The sequence below is a fragment of the Geospiza fortis genome, unplaced genomic scaffold (genome assembly GCF_000277835.1).
Source record: "Geospiza fortis unplaced genomic scaffold, GeoFor_1.0 scaffold171, whole genome shotgun sequence".
Classification (NCBI taxonomy): Eukaryota; Metazoa; Chordata; class Aves; order Passeriformes; family Thraupidae; genus Geospiza; species Geospiza fortis.
Window position 1 is genome coordinate 6,697,080 of NW_005054313.1, and position 21,205 is coordinate 6,718,284.

General features: G+C 35.2%; 1 protein-coding gene across 4 annotated transcripts in view; it reads left to right on the forward strand.

Annotated features, from left to right (window-relative positions):
- CGNL1 (cingulin like 1) overlaps positions 1 to 19,495 on the forward strand; it is a 44,234-nt gene extending 24,739 nt beyond the window's left edge. For 2 of the 4 annotated variants that reach the window (XM_031055962.1, XM_014306513.2), the window contains exons 9-19: positions 758 to 964; positions 1,273 to 1,377; positions 4,572 to 4,724; positions 5,356 to 5,526; positions 6,629 to 6,790; positions 7,601 to 7,690; positions 13,374 to 13,457; positions 14,641 to 14,765; positions 15,312 to 15,420; positions 16,289 to 16,452; positions 17,022 to 19,495. In XM_031055962.1, coding sequence (XP_030911822.1) covers positions 758 to 964; positions 1,273 to 1,377; positions 4,572 to 4,724; positions 5,356 to 5,526; positions 6,629 to 6,790; positions 7,601 to 7,690; positions 13,374 to 13,457; positions 14,641 to 14,765; positions 15,312 to 15,420; positions 16,289 to 16,452; positions 17,022 to 17,166 — 1,515 coding nt within the window. In that variant the 3' untranslated portion in view covers positions 17,167 to 19,495. Of the gene's footprint in view, positions 1 to 757; positions 965 to 1,272; positions 1,378 to 4,571; positions 4,725 to 5,355; positions 5,527 to 6,628; positions 6,791 to 7,600; positions 7,691 to 13,373; positions 13,458 to 14,640; positions 14,766 to 15,311; positions 15,421 to 16,222; positions 16,453 to 17,021 lie in introns of all 4 variants that reach the window. The other 2 variants (XR_004081611.1, XM_031055963.1) reach the window with 2 other exon arrangements.
- The last annotated feature ends 1,710 nt before the right edge of the window (positions 19,496 to 21,205 follow it).

A 21,205-nucleotide genomic window follows, 5' to 3' on the forward strand; every position in this document is an offset into this window, starting at 1 on the left:
GACAGATACTTCCACTCATGGTTTCCACAGTAAATTGTAGGGTGTTTTAGAGGGTAAGTGGTAAGGTGATGATTAGCTTTGAAAAGTAACATGCTGCAGCCAGCTGCCCTGCAAACAAAAGTCAAAAATCCAGTGCCTCAAGTTGTGATGCATTGTTCATTATTAAAATTTGTGTTTGTGCTATGTATTGATTGGAGTTTCTGAAAAAAAAAAAAAGTGTATATTTTTGAATACAAGTTGAACTCAGTGGTGGTTCCACTTGTATTGAATACTCTTTATTTAGTGTAAAGGTCTCTTTATATTATCTGTCATTTACTCTGCAGTCCCACCAGTAGCTGCATGGATGTAGTGTGTTGCATGTTAGTGCTTGGAATATTCAGTGGGGTGATCCTGCCTAAATTTTGTGTTGTGGAAGACATTCTTCATAAATATGTTCTTCCTTAAAGGTCCATATGGCTTTTTCTATCTGTAAATTTTTTAGTTTACTTGGAATTACCTAACAATGGGATTTGGTAATGAAATATTTTAGGGCAAAAAAAGGTGAAAATATGAGATGACAAGTGTGAGACTGTTCAGGTGTCATATATTACTTTGTCTGTTCATATGCCCAAGGAGAAAAAATACTAAATATTAAAGTCTCTGTTGATATTTTAATGCTATATCCTAGCTGTGTTTGCTGTGATGCCTTATGGAACTCCTGTTGGAAAACAGCATCAATTCTTTTTTTTTTAAACATGACATAATTTGTTTTCACTAGAGTGCTGCTGTCCTTGCAAGTGAAAAAAATGCTGCACAAGAGGAGCGAAATAGTGTAGAAAATCAAGTCAAAGAGCTGATTGAGGAAAATAAACAATTGAAGAGAACACTTACTGAGCTAGAGAGGAAAATTGAGGAGCTGCACAGACAAATTGATAATATGAAAGGAGAAGAAAATTCAGTGAAGGAAAAATTAAAGACATATGAGGTAAGTTAAGCAAACAAACCCCTTAAGTAGTCTTCCTCTTTGCAATGTGTTCATTGTAGAATAAAAACTGACCAAGGGGAGGATGGACAATAGGAAAGGGTAAGGAAAACCAGGTTGTCAAGAAGCAGGATGCAGTTTGCTGACATGTGTAGGAAGGATTTTCCCATCAAAAACCAGAGTGAAACTCAGTCACACCTTTGGACTGGGGAAATCAGTAACAGGCCAGAGTGGAAGGATTTTACAGCCTTTACTTGTCAGATTAAAGGCCTGGCCACTGTTTCTGAATGTATCAAATTGCATCATTGCAGGCAGAAAAGCAAGAATTAGAAGAAGCTTTGAAACGTGCTGAAAAGGAAGGAAAAGAATTGTTAGTGTTAAAAGCAGCTTTGGAAAGCCAGCTAGAAGATATGCAGGTAAGAACAAGAAGAATTTGGATGATTTAAATTTTAAATTTTTTGTTTACCTGAGTCACTATTGCTCTCTGTAGAGTTACATCTCATTCTTTTTGAAGTAGACTTGTTGTAAATTTTAGACCTCACTTCAGTGTTCAAATCTGGAATGAAACCATAGCGTTCATCAAATTAAAATGGTTTCCTTGATGAAGTTTTTTTTTCTATTTCCATGGATCTAGCAAAGTTTTGGGGAAATCAATTGCCAAATAAACTGCCTCAGGTTTCACAAATCTATTATTTTCAATGATCATGCAACTCATGAAGGTATTTACATGTAAAAGAATAAAAAACAGTACTTTAGTATAAATGGACAAATATCAGGACGTTTGCTTCTCTATTTTTATGAGCTTGTCTTATTTGCAAATGTTGTATGGAACTGGAATATTTAATCACAAAACCAGAGATGTTTTACATGTATCACTAGGATTTGCAGCCTCTTAAATTCTGAATGAAATCCTCTTTCCACCTTGCTCCTTAGTCCACCCAGTGTCCAGGAAAGGTTAAGCTTTCTCTCAGATTAGCCCAGAAATTAAACATGTGAGGAATGCATCTGCTTCAAAGTAGGAGAGAGATGTTGGCAGTGCTGTGTATGAGTCAAGACTGGGTGATTCAGATCACATGAAAATTCAGATCTATTTATTAATGAGGGGAATGTGTATAAATCTTGAAACTATTCTTATTTACCTCATACTTTGTGTCTGCAAAAGCTACAAACCTAATTTTTCTTCTCTGTGATTCACCTTTTACATGAACCAAAGGATTGATTTCAACAGTATCAGTTTAGAATTCTCTTAGTTTTGCTTCTAGAAGCTAAAGTTTCAAGGGATTCTATCAAACAAGTCAGACTCAAAAGTGAGGTCCATGTAAATTGCTAGTACCACTTTTTTAATTGAATGGACGTTTTCCCCTGTTGTCTTCAACATAAATTTTACATTTCTGTTTTGAAAACCTGAAAATGTAACTTGACTCTAAGTAGATTAAAAGCCTAGGAAAGACTGTGTTAACCAGAATATTCTTATGATTCAGTTAATTATGGTAAAAAGAAAAAATAACAACAGCAAGAAAATACTTCTATGTCTTTAGTGTGCTTCAAGAATATAAGGTTTGAACAATATGGGTGAGTTTTGTTTTCACAAAATGATGTTTTTAAGCTGATGTGTCTTGCAACTTCATGAATAAGTGTTTCCTCTGAGGCATTTGTTTAGGCTTGGTTTTTGGTTGTCTTAATTTTTATATATTTTTTCATTTTAAATCTGTTTACCTGCTCTCCCTCACTGTTTCTCCTCATTTGCTTGTCTGTATCACTGATAATCTGCACAATCACTGTAGGGGTGCATTGCTCATCACTGGCTTGCATTTAGCACCCTCCCCTAAGAACTCCCTTCTGTCACAGTCTGACTTGACCTTGCTGTGTAACATGGATCAATGCACCATACACATCTCCTGCATCTTGATTAGCTTTGGGGCAAGATGCTTGAAAAGTGTGGGGTTTTTTTTCTGTTAATGCATCCTTCAGGGCATTGTGCCAAATAAGCTGCCTCCAAGCAGGGTCTCCAAATGAAAGAATTCTAGGGAAGGTGGCAGGAGAGTCTGTGCTGACGTTTTATTCACAACTTATGTCTAAATTCTGGCACCCTAAATTTAATCCTTTTTCTGATTCTGCACTCTTGTCCACCGGATATGAGCACTAACAGACCTCAGGATGTAATCAGTGGGCCTTTTGTTTAGAACAATTCAGCCTTTCTGTCTTTAGAGTTGTTCTAATGAATAATGTTGTGCAGTAGGTTGATTTGGCCTTGTGTTACTATTGACAATTGAGACGACAAACTGGCACTGTAATAATGTGTATCCCGGTGGAAATGCAATTCCTGACTGGCCCATCTTGCTTTTTTACATAACACAAATTACTTGTAATGGTGGTCTAGTATAAGAAAGACAATGACAATACCAATAGAACTGTAACAGTTACTGGAAACAGCCAAGTCTATTCCTCCTCCATTCTGGATTTCTAGTCAGAACAGTTAAAGCTGGTATACACTTAATTGTAACAGACAGTTTCCATTAGTGCTTTCATCTAAAATCATCCTCTATATTGAAATTTTGTTTATGGATTCACAAGTGAGGAGTATTTCTGTAACCTCTGTTTTAGGGTAGCCCCCTCTGTGTAGGGCTGTGTTTCAGGAAATGAAATACATCTCGTAATTTTTGTACCATTGAGAAAGGAAATGACCTAATTCTTGTGCCCTATAACCATAGCATATATGGTACTGTGATATCTTAAAAACTAATAATTACACCAACATTATGGATGGCAGCATCAACTAATCTGTGCTTTTAAAATGAAACAATCAGAACATGGGATCCTTTCAATGGGTTGAAAAACAGGAAGTTTATCTTTTCATTGTGGTAGATAATGGTAGGCATCTAGAATTAGCATTGCAGAGCATTGTAAGTTGAAATACATTCTTAATTTTCAGTTATCAGCTGAGATGAATTACTGATTTTCTAAAGAGAACATTCAACTAGTATTGTTTGGAAAAAAATAGAGAAATATCAGAATAATCTTTTAGGTTAGTGTGAAAACAAATTACTCCTTTTCATTTCCCCCTTTTGTTCTTTTTTCATATAATAATACTTTAGCTTCTTCACAAAGTAATTAATTGCCACTAAAGATTGGCTTTAAATTGGCAACTGACAGGCTGTTTGCCTGACTTGCAGTTGCACTGTGACAGGCCAGCCAATTCCACTGAAAAGTGCTCAAGGATTTTTGTACATGAAGGACACTTATATTAGAGATTTTACTTAAACTGACCATTGAAGCTGTCCTATAGGGCATCCAGATTTCAAACACAGAAATTCAGTATAGTGTACTGAACCAGGCAGACACTGAGGAAACTGCAGCATTTGGGTAGTTGGTAGCAACATTCCCACTGCATCATGGTTTTAATACTTGAGTTAAGAGGTATAAATGGACACTCAGTTGTTTCTAGCATGACATATCAGTGTTTGTCCTATACTACCTAGCAAAGTGTAAAACCTGAAATTTGTCTTAATTTTACAGCAGCTGCTGGTATTACTGTGATAATTAAGATACCTTTAAGGCATTAGAAAAGATGGTCTACATTTTATTATATGTATTTTTTCATCTACTGCAGGAGAACATCCGTTGCATTTCGCAGGAACGACAGCGATTAAGTCAGCAATTAAAAGATGAAACTCAGCAGAAGGAGCAGTTAAAGCAGATAAAGAATGAAATGGAGAATGAAAGATTGCAACTGAACAAGACTGTTGAGAAGTTACAGGAGGAGGTATGAGTTCATGCCCAGGAGGCTGCAGGGATCTGAATGTTTAACAGATAGAGCTAAATGAACTGACAAATTATAAAGAATTATATATTTTTAAACGTGTAAAAGAAAATAAAATGAAAACTTTAGTATTAGCATCTTTAACCTAGAGGCTCTTATTTAAAGCTTTCAGGGCTGTAACAATGATTGGAACGCCACTATTACAAAATGGCATTGTAAACCAGTTCTGCATAAATCAGATCCCAGATCTGAGTTCAGTTCTCATGTACAGTACAGCAATATTTCCGAGTTTTACAGCTGATTCTCAAAATTTCTGCATCAGATTTATTGGGCCATCTGTGTGTAAACTGTACAGCTCATACTGACACACTGAAGTGTGACTATGCAGTTCATTGTGTCACTCAGCTGGAAGAACTGCTGACAGACAAAAAGAGAATAGTCTTGCCACACATGCTATTGGAAATTAACTTTACTGTTTTGTGTTTTCCCACTTCTGCATAGAAATTAATTTATTTGGGAACGTTTGATAAATTTTCTGTTTGAAAATACTGAGCTGAATACTGAAGCTGGAGGAAACAAACCATTTGTTTTATTAAGCACAACAGAACCTTTTGTATATGTACTTTTTGCCCAGATGTCTGAAATGGTGGAGATCTCAAGAACATCAACTCTGGAGCTTCAGAGCCAGCTTGATGAATACAAGGAGAAAAATCGCAGGGAATTTGTAGATCTGCAGAGGCAATTAAAGGAGAAGAACATTGAGGTAGAAAAATCACGCCTGATGAACATAAGAATGCAAGATGAGGTAAAGACTCATAAGTTCAGTGAGAAATTCTCAACTTTGACCTAGAATTCAGTGCAGGTAGTTTTCAAGATAATGAATGTTTGCTATCCTGCTTTTGTATACTCTCGTGTACATCATGAGAGGCTGATCTCAGCATGCTTTTGAGTTTGATTTTCCATGGTGGTGATCAGCATGTCATTTCTGCTGGGGAAATGGGAGTTCCTGTTTAGGACAGATAAATGCAGTCTTTGTCAAATGAATGCACCTTGAGTGAAATGACAAGGATTCCATTGATGATCTGCTGCTCTTTGATGCCTGCTACTGAAGGCATTGAGACTTTACAAATATTTTCTATTAGGGAAAAAACCCACCAATTATTTAGGAAAAACATACAAACATACATTCTCCTCTTCTTTCATATGAGCCAAGGTGGAGCTTTAAATCACAAAGGTTTCTGTGCGACCAAGAATTAACCAATCTTGAGTGTCTTCCTCATAGTATGTAAATTTTGTCATAAAGACAATCCAGTCTTTTAAAAATCTGCATATACCTGCTCTCCAGTTGGAAAAGTTATGAGAATACATTGGTCACAGATGTTTTCTCTGTATGGAATATTTTCGTAGTTGGATTTTTCCATTTTAGAACTCTGATATTGCCTTTGTTTAAATTTAAAAGAACAACAATAGAAGAAAGAGTAGTTCCTGTATATTGTTGTGTCTTCCTTCTATATTTATTCCATTCAGGGATGGAGAGCTTTAGTAAAGAGATGAAGACTCATGATGAAAAATGAAAGATAAAACAGTGATTTTGAGAACATAGCTCTTGAGCTGAATGAAGTTGTATATGGATATCTACACTAATACACACATCAAATATGTATATATATTTTGACATAGTGTTAGCACACTGTGTTTGCTGTTATCTCATGATAGGTCATAATCCAAGTTTATTTTCTTGGTGCCATCTGGTGGATAAAACAAAAATTACTGTGAAAAGCCAGTAACTCAATGGAATTCCTGTCATGCTTCCAGAACTGTTGTGTTTGCAGCGAGTTGCCTTTGCTGCCATCCCTTGTTTATAGCAAGTTCAGTCTTAGTGAATTCCCCTGATCTTATTGCTTCAGATGCGCCTGATGGAAGAGAACCTGAGGGACCACCAGAGAGCCCAGGATGAGGCAATAACAAAAACTCAGTTACTGGAACAGACTGTGAAAAGCTTGGAGTATGAACTGGAAGCCAAAAACCACTTAAAAGATGATCGGGCAAGACAAATCAAACTAATGGAGGTAAAAGACATTTCTTAAGGCTTTGTTTCTTTTTTGAAGAGATGAAAATAATTTTGTTTCACTTGGATTTTGCTTGGAAGGAATCGAAATAGTTTCATGTTTTTGAAAATCCTTGTAGTATTACTGCAGGAATTAGAATTAATGTGGTATATTTTAAAGGTAATTTGTTAGCATATCTATTGTAACATTATATGTTCTAAATTAGAATTTTCTCTCATACTTTTAATTAACTTCTTTTTAGTTAATTTTATCTAGCGCTTATCATACACATTTCCATTATTTTCATTTCTAGGCCCATCATTCAGAACTTCAAAACTATTTAGAAGTGTAAGTTTTGTTTAGTCTTTGATATGAGTTCATTTCAGGAGTCTGAATAACATTGTGTCTCTACCTTGTTACAGGGCTGCATAACTGTTCAGTTCAACTAGGCTGTCATCTGACTTTCATAAACAAACATCTCTATGTCATTGTACTCAGATAAAAAGAAATTTGTCTTCCAAATGTATAATGTAATGCAGACACTCAAAAAAAGTCTCTAGAAACATTACAGGATTTATCTTATATTCTTGAAATTGTTGAGAATGATTTTAAAAAAGGAAACAAAACATTTCTTTTACTTCTGTAAAACAAATTCACTCTAAAGCCTTATCTACCTGCCATCTCTTTTGCTGTGTGTTTTAAGAGGCATTTCAGTTTCCACGCTTAGTCTTTCAGACACTTTGGGTCCTTGAAGTTTAAAGAATGCCCTGATAGCAATCTGAAGAGGATGGAAAGTAGTATGCTGAGGTTGCTTTTCTTTGTTCCACTTAGGACAAGTTGTCTCACCTGGAACTTGAGCTTGATGAAGAAAAGAATAATTCGGATTTGTTGTCTGAGAGGATCAGCAGGTGCAGAGAACAGGTACTTGAACAAGTTTTGCAGCTTTTGCTTAATGATTCTATGAAAAAGGGTTATTAGGATCACAATCAATATTGATAAACTAAATAATAATTACCAATATGATTTATATGCTATACTTGAGCAGAGTATGTAAATCCAAAAAACCCAATGTTCACAAGCATGATGAAATATGCTCCCTCCACACCATCACAAACCATTTTTCCCTGTTATTCTAAGTGGAAAACAGACACAGGATATATATAAAAACTGAAGACTAGTAAGCCTGTTGTGAAGATCTCTTATATTGAAAGATCACTATTTTAATCCTACTGAAAAGTAATTCAGCATAATAGACTCTTAATTTCAAAGAAGGAAGAGAAGGAGCTTTAGGAGATTGTGGAATTATTTAGTGAAATCAGCTGAACCAAGAATCCTAGCCAGTTTCAACAGAAAGGAAGCTTTATTTTCATTACAAGTGTAAAAGCTAATTAACATATATCAAAGGCAAGACAACTGGAAAGTATTTTCCACATAAAAACATCAGTCTTTTGTTCCAGAAATGTAATATAAGTTGATAGCCCAGAAAGATGGGAAGAAGGATTTATTAATGAGGTTGTGTCTCATGGGGCAGAAAATGTAAAGATAAAGTAATACTTGCCAGGCTAAGTGAGAACTATCCTAGTAACTCAAACAAGTAACAAAAAGGGTTTTGTTTGTATAAGTAGAGAGAAGAAGTTGTAGAGACTGTATGATATACAGTCATATATCAGGCCTCAGTCAAGATAAAATATAATCCAGGTATGCCCTGTCAAATAAAGGAACATTTTACCTCTGTCTTCAGTAAAGCCCATGAGAGTGCAGGTGGGGGGAATTGGAGTGAGTGCATTGGAAATGAGACCATCGAGTTGGAAATTACCAAGTCTTAGGAGAATTAGGAGTTCATTGGTTTGAAGACAGAGGCCTTAATAATGTTATTCAAGATTTCTGAAAAAACTGAAATAAGAAATCATAGGTCCTATAACAAAGATTTATAATAAGCTAGTAAAGTAGAATATAAGGCCTAATTACTGCAAAAGTAGCCAGACATCCATGGCTGAGTAGTCAGAATCATGCAAATGTTGTGATAGTTCATGGAAAAAATACAGTGATGTGGCTGTCTTGGAGTATCATGGTCCAGATAATGTTCTTTGCCTTATTTTTGCTTTCTGAAAGATGTGAAACCGATGCATAACTCCTTACAGCACATCTGCTGCTGTAACTCCACATGGAGTACTACAGCTCACAGTAATTTCCTGGAAGCTCAGGGGACAATTAGCATTGAGGTACCCACAATAATCTGTTCTGTTCTCATTTCTCTTTCTCCAGAAAAAAAACAAACCAAACAACTACTGACATTCTTTTGAATAGCTGTAGCTTCAGAGGGAGAACAGAAAGTAAAATCTTAGTTTCTGTCTTTTCAGTGAAATTGTGTGTTCCACTGAGACAGCTGGAGAGTTTAAAGTGAGGTAGAGCTCAGCTTTCTCTCACACATCCTTGAAGCACCAAGGCACCATTACTTCTTTGTTTGAACTCGGGCTACTGAGACTCTATTTGATTGTAATAAAAACTTTCTGCTATTGTTCTGTTGATATTGTTCAGACTCAGAGTCAGTGGGTGAAATAGAATATAAAGGACCTGTAATAATGTGGGGTCATGCTGTTGTTAAATCAGGAAGCCTTTAATACTGGAGTCTGTGCCTGTGTTGTAAACCTGGGATAAAAGTACTTTAGTCATAGCTGCCATGGAAGTTAATTTGCTAACTGAATGGAAACCTAAAATACAGTTTGGTGACTAAAATGTTACACAATGGGTAAAAGACATGTTTATTTTGAGGTCTGGAATTTCTCATTTCACACATGAGTTATAAAGGTTGCTTTGTTTTGATTTTATGCCAGAATGCCTAAGTAGTCAAATTACTAAAGAGTATTTCAGGGTCTGCTAAGCATTTATAATGACATGAGAAATTATAGTGGATTTATTTTGGTAATATCTGTATTCCTCTACATTTTAAAAACTATTATTATCAATATATTGTTTTAACATACTGATAATGAACTATAATACTGAAATTTCCAGTAAAAACAAATTTAAACAACTGGTTCTATTTTACAAAAAGCTGAATGTTTGAATAAACATTGGCAAGAATAGTAGTTCACATTTCAGTTCACATTTCACTTGCCATGAAATGTTATTCTTTTTTCATTTAAACACCCTTTTGAATCTGAATGGCTGCATGACACACTGTTCTCATCTCCTTTTGCCTTGTTCTAAGTACCACAGCAGAGTGGAAACAGAAAAAAATGTTAGGAAAAAGTGGGTCAAATCTCATTAGTTTTTAAATGATAATGTATTAGTAAATCTAGAAAGGCCAAAATGCTCAAACCACACTAACACAGACACAAATGGAAAGCTAGAGCACTCAGCTGCTGTTTGAGTCTAAAGAGGCCCCTGGGCAGGGGCAGGCATGAGGAACAGGGATAACCAAAATTATATTTTAATAAGTGATTTTTTTTCTATGAACAAGTGAAATGAAGTATCTCTTGCCATATTGACTTCGCAAACATAATTGAAAAATCCTCATGATACCCTCAATAATTCTTGTGTTCTGTGAAAATGCAAGCAAGAGTCTATTGACCTTAGAGTTGTTTCCAGTAAGTGTGAAAAATGGACTTATTAGTTTTCATGACAATTTTAGAATAAATAGATAGGGATAAAATTACACTGACCCATATAATCTGCTTCCTTTTGGTAAAGTGTTCCCTGTGGAGAGCTGCTCTTTAGTTGGCACTGGCTGTGGGTAGCAAAGAAATGAAAATCTGGATATGAAGGTTGTTTTTCAATTTTGAAGCATCAAAGGGATTTTTTTAGCTTTAACTTTCTTCTTGATTAATCACTGGGTTTTTTGGTCACATAGTTGGAAATTGTCTAAGGTATATATTATATACATATATATGCATACACACACACTACTTGGGAATTAACAGGAAACAGTGGCTGTAAACCTGTGAGATGATGAACAATACTGATGGCATCTAAATTATTATTAGAAATCAAATTGCTTTCACTCTAATGAACTCAACAGCTGCTTTTAATCCTAAAGCTGGGACAAAATGATAAAGCTTTCTAAAATCTGATACATTTGCTTTTCTAAATTCTTTGTTGTTAGCATTCTTCAAATCCAGCTGTGATAAGTGTTGCCTTAAGCTGCAGAAATAATTTAGTCTTTTAACACAGTTATGAGATATTAGACATAGGAAGGGTAGAACATGGAACATGGAGTCCCATGTGGTGCATACACAGGGTATGGCCATGAAACTGGTACATCTTACTGCTGTGAAATAAGTGGAACTTCAAGCACATTTTGGCACACAACTGGTTTTCTCCTTTGTGCATGTTAATTATGTGTTTTAAAACTGTTGAACTGTTGAAAAACACAAGAAGATAAAACAGTTTATATCTCCTCCAGCAAAAATTCTATCTGCTGCCCTTTTCTTTTAACAAGCTCTTGTAGATATTTGCATGTATCTTACTGATCCTAATCAGATCTAGATCTTTTTCTCTCCCCCACTACCTTTCTGTGAGGTTGCTTTTACCAAGAGTCGTCCAACAACAGTAGCAGTCATCTTGGAAATATAATAATTGTCCTCTAAATAATTCCTTCGTTTGAATCTTGGGAAGGCTGCACAAATTTGTTACAGCCTCTGAGCACAGTAAGAGCACAGTGGAACCCTCAGAGTGGTCCATTAAGCAAGTTCCTACATAAAACAAAACCCCTTTCTTCAGTTAACAGCTACATTTTTAATTAGTCCTTCATTTTACCACAAATTTAGCTGTATTTTTTCCTGTGTCTGTCTTGCTAAAGCAATTACAGCAGAATAAATTCTATGTAATCCCTCACGTTATAACTTTTTTCATATATTTTATTAATAAATACAGCTATTGTACACATGTGATTCTAATTTGTGTCTGTAAGGTAATACTTTACTATATAATATTTTACTATATAACATATAAAACATTTTTGTTATTATTAGGCTTCCATGTGACAATGAGAGCTTTTAAGAAATCACCCAGCTGTTGAGAACACAGCCACGTGCTGCCATTGGTATTCTAGGAGCTGTTATGACCTTAGTTTTCAGGAATGCCTTCTCCTCTTCTGTCCCCATCCTGTGACATAACATATGCAATTGCATGCGTTGCTGCCATTATTTGTATTCATATATTAATTTACAAACTCCAGAAAAACTGCAAATTACTTCCTTTAACCATGATTAACTAAAAATGTGTCTTTAATATTATGATGTGGTTAAAAAAATAAGGCCTAGGGCAAATTTTCATCTGCTGTACTTGTGTAACCTTCACATTCTTAACATTGCTTTTGGATTTTTTTATGCAAGAATTCCCAATGACTTTTGAAAGTCCTTTACTGAGATAAATCTGTAACTGAGAGTTGCTTAACTGGGATGGTGTGTTCATGCAAGTTCATATGTAACTGATGCAAAGCAGGGAAGAGTGCTGTGGCCACTGAAATCTTTATCAGTCTTTTTTTTGCAGGGACAGTAATTGATACAGATATTCACTGTGTTCCCCAGATGATGTCTATCATAAAAAGCTCTGTACAGTGTAAACCACAAATGCTGTGGTAATATTTGCTGTGTCTGTAAAAGTATTTTTAGAGATTTGCAGGGAGTCTCAGAAAGATTGGAAGCAAAATAAGAATTTCCATAGCCCTACAAACACTGCTCTTCAGCACCAAAGTTTCAGTAGCAGCTGTCAGGTAGTTTGGAGTTTTTCTCTGAGCTCATTTTTTTTTCCAATCAAGTTCATTAGTGAGGTAAAACAAACTAATTTTGCATTCTTATCTTGAGTCTATATTGATTAGGTAGCTTTTTAACATCTCTACACATGGGGAATATATCTTTCTTGTGGTTGTTGAATATGGAGCGGTAATATTAACAGAAACTGTAGAAAAAGTTGGCTTTCAACAAAAAAAGCAAAACCCAACCCCTCTCTAAATCTAGAAGTTGGTGTCCCTCCAGTACAACAGACATGAAATTGACTGAAGGAGGGGAGAAATGTTTGTATCCATCATGCAGCAGAGTCTGTTGAAAAAGGAGCTTTTACTACTCCCATACATACAAAAAACTGCAGTTCCCTGTGGAGTGTTTCACTGAGTTCTGGCAGTTGTCTTCAGGTACCAGGTTGTGTTAAATAAAGAGAAACTTTACTTAGACAAGTCAGCAGCTTAAAAGTAAGGTACTGTTTCAGAGGTTCAGACTTAAGTATGAAGAAAACAACTGGAAAAGATGTTTGAAGATGGATGTGATGTTCCAGAACTCAGTGTTCTGCCATGTGATGTCTTTTATAGAACAGCTTAGAGTTGAGTTCCTTGCTACAGAATGTATATGGTAAACATCAACAATATCCAATGTAGGTGTGAAATGCCTAGAATGGGAATAACATGGACTGCTTGAAGCAGAAAGTTCTGTCCAAGATTGTAGCTGTAAAGCTGATCTGAAATCCTGTATATGTCTTGAGTTATGAGATAGAACACACTGCTTATTGCATAGGTATAGGTAGTTTATATATATACATACACACAGTATAATATAGATAAACATAATTTAAGTCTCTTGTTAAAATATCTGTCTTCTTTCTCTAATAGATTGAACAAATGAGGACAGAGCTACTTCAGGAAAGAGCTATAAAGCAAGACTTGGAGTGTGACAAAATTTCCTTGGAAAGACAGGTAATTATGTCTGGTTGTAAATGACCACTTTCAGAGGAGCTGTTCTGGCAAGGCTGAACAGTCCTGCTGAAGGTATCATTTAAAGTGATTGTGATTTTAGTTGGGTGTTTTCTTCTGTAGTAGTAAACAATTCTTCTGCACTTCAGTGGTCTTTGAAAGCAAGGTTAGTTATCATAGCCCTTAGGTGAGATCCAGAGGAAAGATAGCTCAACAAGTCATAGTATTATTTAAAAACTCAAGAACATAAAACAGATTGTAATGGGAATTTAGAGAACATGTTAGTACAACACACCTAATTAGGTGCCTTCAATTGTGTGACATTGATGTCATCTTAATTGTTTGAGAAAAAAGAATGCCACCTATTGGTATATACTATGTACATTCTTATACTTTAGTTCTGATCTTCCTGTCATAGTCCTTTTTTCTGTGTTTGAGATCTCAGATCATGCTTTGAATTTTTGTAACAAAGAGCTTTATTTTTCTGTTCATCATATAACTCTTTATTTGTTGGGGTATTTTTTTCTGTCAATTCTTTGACTAGGTCCCCATTGAAAACCTATATTACCTAGCCTCAGAAAAATTTAAGTGTAAATCTTAGCAAAAAATCTCCTTTTACAAATCTTTTTTGAGCTATTTTTGTAGTAGGAATAGCATTGAAGAGTTAAGAAAGTCAGGGGAAGAAAAATATTCCAGGTGTCCTGGGTTTCCACAGAAAGTAGGGGGACACCCCAGTAATAGCTTTGATAAAGTAAAGCGGTATTGGTTGTAAATAATTTCCTTGTCTACTTGTTCCAGCCATAAAGTCACACCAGTGATTTATAGGGCAAGAATACAGAATTCTACAAAAGAATTGGGTGTAGCATTAAAAAAAAAAGGATTTTAAAAAAAATTGGCACATTAAAAAGTACTGCTGGAAGGGGCTTGCAACTACCTGAGGTTTAAGTGTCCATTTAATCCTAAAACTTGAACTGAAGCTGAACAGTAAATTCTTTTCAACAAGCCAAAGTAGTAGAAAATTTGTTTGTAGTAAACTGTAAAATCTCAATGACTTTCCAAGTTCACTAAATACCATACTGATCACTGTACATACTGATACGTGTTTTCCTGGAGACATGAATTTGATGTTAGGTGATATTTGTCAATCTGAGTAAGTGTGTATTAACCAAGTGTGTTCCAACCACAGAACAAGGACTTGAAGAGCCGAATCCTTCACCTGGAGGGTTCTTACCGATCCAGCAAGGAGGGACTCGTTGCTCAGATGGAGGCAAGGATCACCGAGCTGGAAGAACGACTTGCAAATGAAGAGAGGTAAAACCAGTAATGTTAAGATCAAAACATGCTTATTTATACTTGTTATTATGGCCTCTTGCTAATATTAAATCTCTCTTAAAATTAACCTGTTTTTTTTTCACCAAATTAAAATGGTTACTGTTTCATAAAAGTATTGCAAATTTTCTTTTTTACTACAGGCACAGTAGAAGTTTTTCTTAAAATTTAAAACTGGGCACATGGTTCCATAGTTCCTTATTTTATAAAAGTCTTACTATCAGGAACAGGCTTAGAAATATTAACTGTACTGTAACATCCATTTTCATGTTTGCTTTTTGTTTAATCTTGGAGGAGTATACTTTTGTTGCTAAATGTTGCTATGGTGTCAGAAGAAATTCTCCTTAGTCATTTCTGCTTATGAACAAATTTCTCAATATGTTGCATGGAATCAGTAAATCCAAGCAGGGACCCTAAGTATTTATTCAATTCTTATAAGATTGTTAAAGAATTAAATTATCATGATTGGGAGCATTTCACTTCCTTTTTTTACAAACCTGTCTTTTCTTGGTTTTGGTTTTTTACTAGGGATAGAGTCAATTTCCAGCTAAGTAACCGCAGACTTGAGAGAAAAGTGAAGGAGTTAATGTTGCAAGTAGATGATGAACATCTGTCATTGACTGATCAGAAGGACCAGGTAGGGGAAAGACTAATATGCAAATATCTGATACTAATCCTACTAGCCTAAACCATCATGTATAAAAGATACAAGACAAATAGGGGTAGATTCTGATTACTCTGTTGTTTATGAACTCCCATTTAGTGATATTTCCAGCTGCCATTGCATCATGTGCTTTTGTCTAGTACTAAATTGTTCTTAATTTTGAAAATTATGAAAAGAAAGTTACAGAAGCAATGCTAATTTAAGAAATAAAGCAAATAACAGATAGTTATTGATCCTATAAATATACCAACAAGTAATCTGTTTTGCCACCATAAAATTTTGTTTAAAGAAAAAACTGTTTACTGTTAAATATAGGCTGTAAGTCTAAGCACACACTGATGTTCCAATAGCATTGTGCTCTACCATTACTCTGGTCTTTGTGGATTAAAACATGGTTTGTTTCAACACCTGAGCCAACAGTTAAAATTCTGCCTGGAGAATATGCAGTGTGTTTCAAATTGCAGCCATCCATTACAAGAATGATCTTAAACAATCCTCTGGGTTTTTGAAATGTATTTTATAGAATCTATCTGTTAAAGTTGCTTAACTTAGACACACTTATAGCTCTGTTGTAATTGATAACCAGCTCTTGCTATCACATAATACTGTCTCACTCTACCAAAGCTCTTTTTGCTTGCTGCTGGTTTTTCTCTGTAAAAAAAAAGTATCACATTATTTTTCTTAAAGTCTAATGCTGACTTTCAAATATTTCTGAAGCAGAGGATTACAGTGTCACTACACTGGCAAAGTTTTGTCTTTATTCTCCCTCTCATAGATGCTGGAAGAATAAAATTCCTTTGTTAAAATAGTCCTCTAATCAGATGACATGTAAATATTGCAGCTGAGTTTGCGTTTGAAAGCAATGAAACGTCAAGTTGAAGAAGCTGAAGAAGAAATAGACAGACTGGAAAATGCTAAAAAGAAACTTCAGAGAGAACTTGAAGAGCAGCTAGACATAAATGAACAATTGCAAGGACAGCTTAACGCTGCAAAAAAAGAATTAAGGTAGGATGAGTTGTCAGACCTTCCAGTTCTGTATCACACCACTTCTCACACATTTGACCACTTGCTCCTGTAGTCCATAAACTGAGGGCTTCCTCTACAAGTTTGTCATCAGCACACACAGTTTGACACAGACCTGTGAAACTCTCCACATGTCCCAGCCTTCTTTCCAAGATCTCCCTACTGAATAAAGTCATTTAGGCAGGGAATATAAAATGGAAGAAAGTGGTGGCACTTGACACTCTTACCATTTGTAGCAGTAGAAATTTCCCTAATGGCTGAGAGGTACAGTCATCCTGTGTTAGTTTTCCTTGGCCATCTGTGAACACCCCAGTGTGCAAAGTTTACAGTTTCCTTTCTCTGACACTTTACTTAGAGGCGCTTGAAAATGCGATTGCTCGATCTTGTGCACGTTTCCTTCATGTAGGATGTAGTCTATGATAACCCCTGCTGCAGCACTTTGACATCCTTCAAAAATGTAAATCCTCCCTGTCAATGTTTAAAGCTTTCTCTTAAGTGTTCTGTGTGTAGATGTGCTGTTTTAATAGCAAATATGTGTATTTTTGTTTTAGTAGACTGAAGAAGTCACCAAGTAAAGTGTTGGCTGATTCTGATGATGATGATGACGATGATGATGATTTCAGCACGGATGGTGACAGTCTCTGTGAAGTACCTCCAGGAAATAATTTCTCAAAAGATAATGACACAAAAATCTAAATAAGTATGGATGCCATTCCTTGAAAGTACTGGAAGAATAACACAAGAAACTGGAAGCCAAATGACATAAAGGGATTTAAGAGTTTGGGAATATAATGTTTCCATCCATATTGTGCCATTTTCTTATTTAGATCTCCACTGTTGATTATAGAAAACAGGATTGCATTATAAAACACCTATAAAACTATATATATCTATAAACTGCTACTGAAAACGTGGGAATAATATTTCACATTGGAAATGGGATTTTGCTAAAATTCTGTTCAAGTAAAAAGCCATCTGATATTAATTCAAAATTAGTTTTTAGTTATTAGAAGCTTTTCCCTAAAATTAAGGAAACCATGGAAGATTATTTAATAATTGTAAGTAAGAGGAGATTATGTATAAAATGTAAATATTTTAAATTTAATCTTTTTATTGACTACTTTAGTACTATTTTGTAAAGTTTCAAATATTATATAAATCAGTTTGATATGTAAAATCTTTAACTTTATATTGAATGCTATGTTTGGGTTTTCACTAAGACGAAAACAAATGAAAATGAATACATTTCATGCATTACAGAGCAGATTCGTAGTTCCTGGGCCAGGAAGTACATTTAAATACCAGTGTAAGTTTTATTGTATGTGTTCTGTATATTAGAGGTCAGATGTTAATCCTGCCTGTTGACTTTAAAAGGACCATCACATCTGCACGATGAGAGAGGCTTGGCTTTGACTTCCATGTCAACTTCATTTGGGAAGCTTTCTGTTCTTAGTAGGGAAGGGTGAGAATGATGTCACTCATTACTTGGTATCTTTCATTTCCTGAAAGGAATTCAGTTCTGCCAGAGGCAGAATGTTATAGGCCTGCTGATTTGAGGACATTGGGACAATCTTATCTTGCAAGTTTCTAAAGATCCCACTTGTTCCAGTAAAATTACTTGTGGTCTTTGGCTTAAGTACATGCTTAAATCTGTTAATTGATATGAAAATTTTATGCTGCTGGCAAGAAGTTGCACCAAGGAAACAGAAAGCATGTAATCTGATTTTTCCTTCTAAATTCTTCTTGACCATCTATTAGTGATATATTGCAGTGCATGGTCATATCTGCAGATATATATTGGTATTTCAATTTACAGAAGTATCTGTATTCTGGGTTATCCATCTATTCAACAAACTTTGTGGAAAATTTAAAAGAAAGAGCATTGAAGATTTTATTTTAAAAACATTTTATGTTTTGTTGCTAAAAATATTTTTTGCCATTTGTATTACACCAGACTGGTTTTGCTCCTTTGCAAATCTAGAATTCTAAGGAAAGGGCATTACTACAAAATTTTATTAATAAACCATAGTTAGGTCCTGTCTATTTATCAGTATTTGTCCTCAGTTACAGGTTAGCGAGCACTTGTTCATTGATCAAATAATCATGGAATTGTAAAAAATACTTTGAACTGAAGTTGCTGGGAGCTTCCATTATTCCCACAAAGGAATCTGCTGCAGAGAACAAATTGAACAGCTCTGCCAGTGAGGCTGGCAGATGTGGTTAAGGCAAAAGTCCTGACAATGGCAGTGTCCATTTTCATAGAGTTACATGAAATGAAGCTCCTGCCTGCGAGGTCAGAAATATATTCCTGCATAGATCACACACTCTTTGCCATGTAATTCCCTTCAACTTGCTTTTGATCATTTGAGTTATACAGGAAATAACAGGAATGGCAAAGTTGTTTCTGAATCTTGTATCTTTTCCAGTGGCATGCACATGGAATATTTTGCAGTATTGGCATTACTATTTTGACATCACAGGAACAGCCTTTCATCCAAAAAGATCTGTGCTACACTGTACTGACAATCATCATAGAAACTGCTGTGATTTATTTGTTGTTTCATTTGCATGTTTATGCAGACTTAACTTCAAGCAACTGATTCCAATCCCCAGTACTTCATCCTATAGTGTTCATAGATGACTTATTTCAAACCACTGGAAAAAAATCAATTAATATTGCATCTACCTCCAGTTATACTAAACTGTAAAAGAAAAATTCACTTAAAATAAACAGTCAGTGCTCTCAATTCTACTTTCTGAATATACCTCAATATGATAATTGCATTTCATATAGAAGACATGTTTAAAACATAACAAGAAAGTAATTATTTGGGAAATACTGATGCTGTAAACAAATTTCTGCATTTTCTTCTCTTTGGATAGCTACTTTCTTTGTAACTTGTACAGCAGGTGGCAGGTGTAACATCTAGAAGACTCCTCCTTTGATCTTAGAAGGAGGAAGACAATATTGTTGCAGGCTCCTACTGGCAGCAATTCTTAGTAAACCTCCTCTTTTTCAGAAAAAGAACTTGTCTTTAGTTTGTTCACTTGGACTAGCCATTGGCTTTTCCTCTTTAGAGTTCTCAAATAATATGGGTAAAAGTCTTAAGACACTGAAAAGGATATTTCAATTTATTCACCAAGCAGCTGGTAGCTCTGTTTCTTGATACTTGTTAACTATGGTGATGGTAAAATCATCTTCATTGCCACAAACAGAATGTGTAGTAGTTTACAATCATCTTATTTGTTCACTGCACCTCCTGTTTGCTCTCATCAAAGCCCATGTTCAGTCAAAGTTTAGTTTAGAAAAATTTTCCTGGTTTTTCATGTAATCTATTTTTAAATGAATTTCAGAAGAACCTCTTGACCCTTAAAAGGAAGCAAAGGGGGGTATATGTAAAGAAATATGGTTAAAAGACAGTTAGTGCCTAGAAGTTTGTATAGACATCAGAGCTGCCTGGTGTATTACAGAGACATGGCTTGAATTCTGAGCTGTAGAGACCTTCAGTTTTCTTCTATAGTACTGCAATATCTCTTTAACAAACAGACCTGAGCTAAATCATGTTTTCTATAAGCCTAAACTGATGACTTTTATAGTGGATGCTTGTCTCTCAGTGTAAGTAATCTATAGTGAACAGTGAACTTTTTGTCCTTTCTGGGATTAATGGTCTTGGTTTTCTGGGTCTGTTATGGTAGATAGGAGAAGACAAATTACTTCTACAAGAGGGTTTTTTCTGTTTTAAATCACCAGCATTTGGCAAGTGCTCCAAAGTCTTTACATGGCAGCTTCTCTACAGTGCAAAATATGTAAATGTTAAACAAGTGAAGAAAATCCTTCTGTCCTCCATAGACTCCTCGTTCACTAAGTAATGAAATTAAAGATACTCATCACAATAATGCATTTTAATGTCCTTGAGTTTGGAAGGCATCCCTTTGCATAAAAGCATTAAGATTTTCAGACATCATATTACTTGTTAGTGCCTGAAGGAATAAAAAGGAAAAGTTGTCATCTTCTTCCTGTCCTCTGTACCTGTTTCCCTTCACTGCACTTTATTTAAGGAAACTCCTGTACTATGCGAATACTGTAGTTTATCACTGTGCTTTTTACTGTTCAATCACCAGGCACGTTTTCCCCCCACAATTCTGGGTGATGAGACTGTAACTTGTTGATTAATCTGTGTATTTCTCTGATTTATCCTCTTTCTTCTGAACTTAATTCTTCCCTTTTCCTGATGAAATAATCTGTTCTGATTTATAAATTATTTTCTAAACTGTTCCAGAAGCCATGTGTTTTCCTAATTTTTTACAGACCAGCTGTGTGCTTTGCTGAGTGAGCTACATAGTGCAATAGCTTCAGCTTTTAAGCCTTTTCTGGATCACACAGCATATTTTAGTAATTAAATGTTGATTCTTTTCACTTACTGGAGCTTCCTATCCTGTGAGTAGAGCTACACATTTCAGCTGCTTAATTTCTACCAACTGTACTTCTCAAGTAACATTGCAAAATGTTCAAAGACTTTGCTGAAAGAGCAACATTCTTTAGAAATTGCCAAGGTTTCTTACACATTTAATTTCTTTTTTTGCATAAGGTTCTGAGGGAAATTTCATTGGCGTCTCAGAATTTACTCAGGAGCACTGGGCTGTTGAGAAGAAGGTACAGAGTTAATAAAAAGATATTTGTGTATTACAGGTTTTTCTTTTAACATGTAAGAAAAGAAAGACTTAAGAAGAAGGA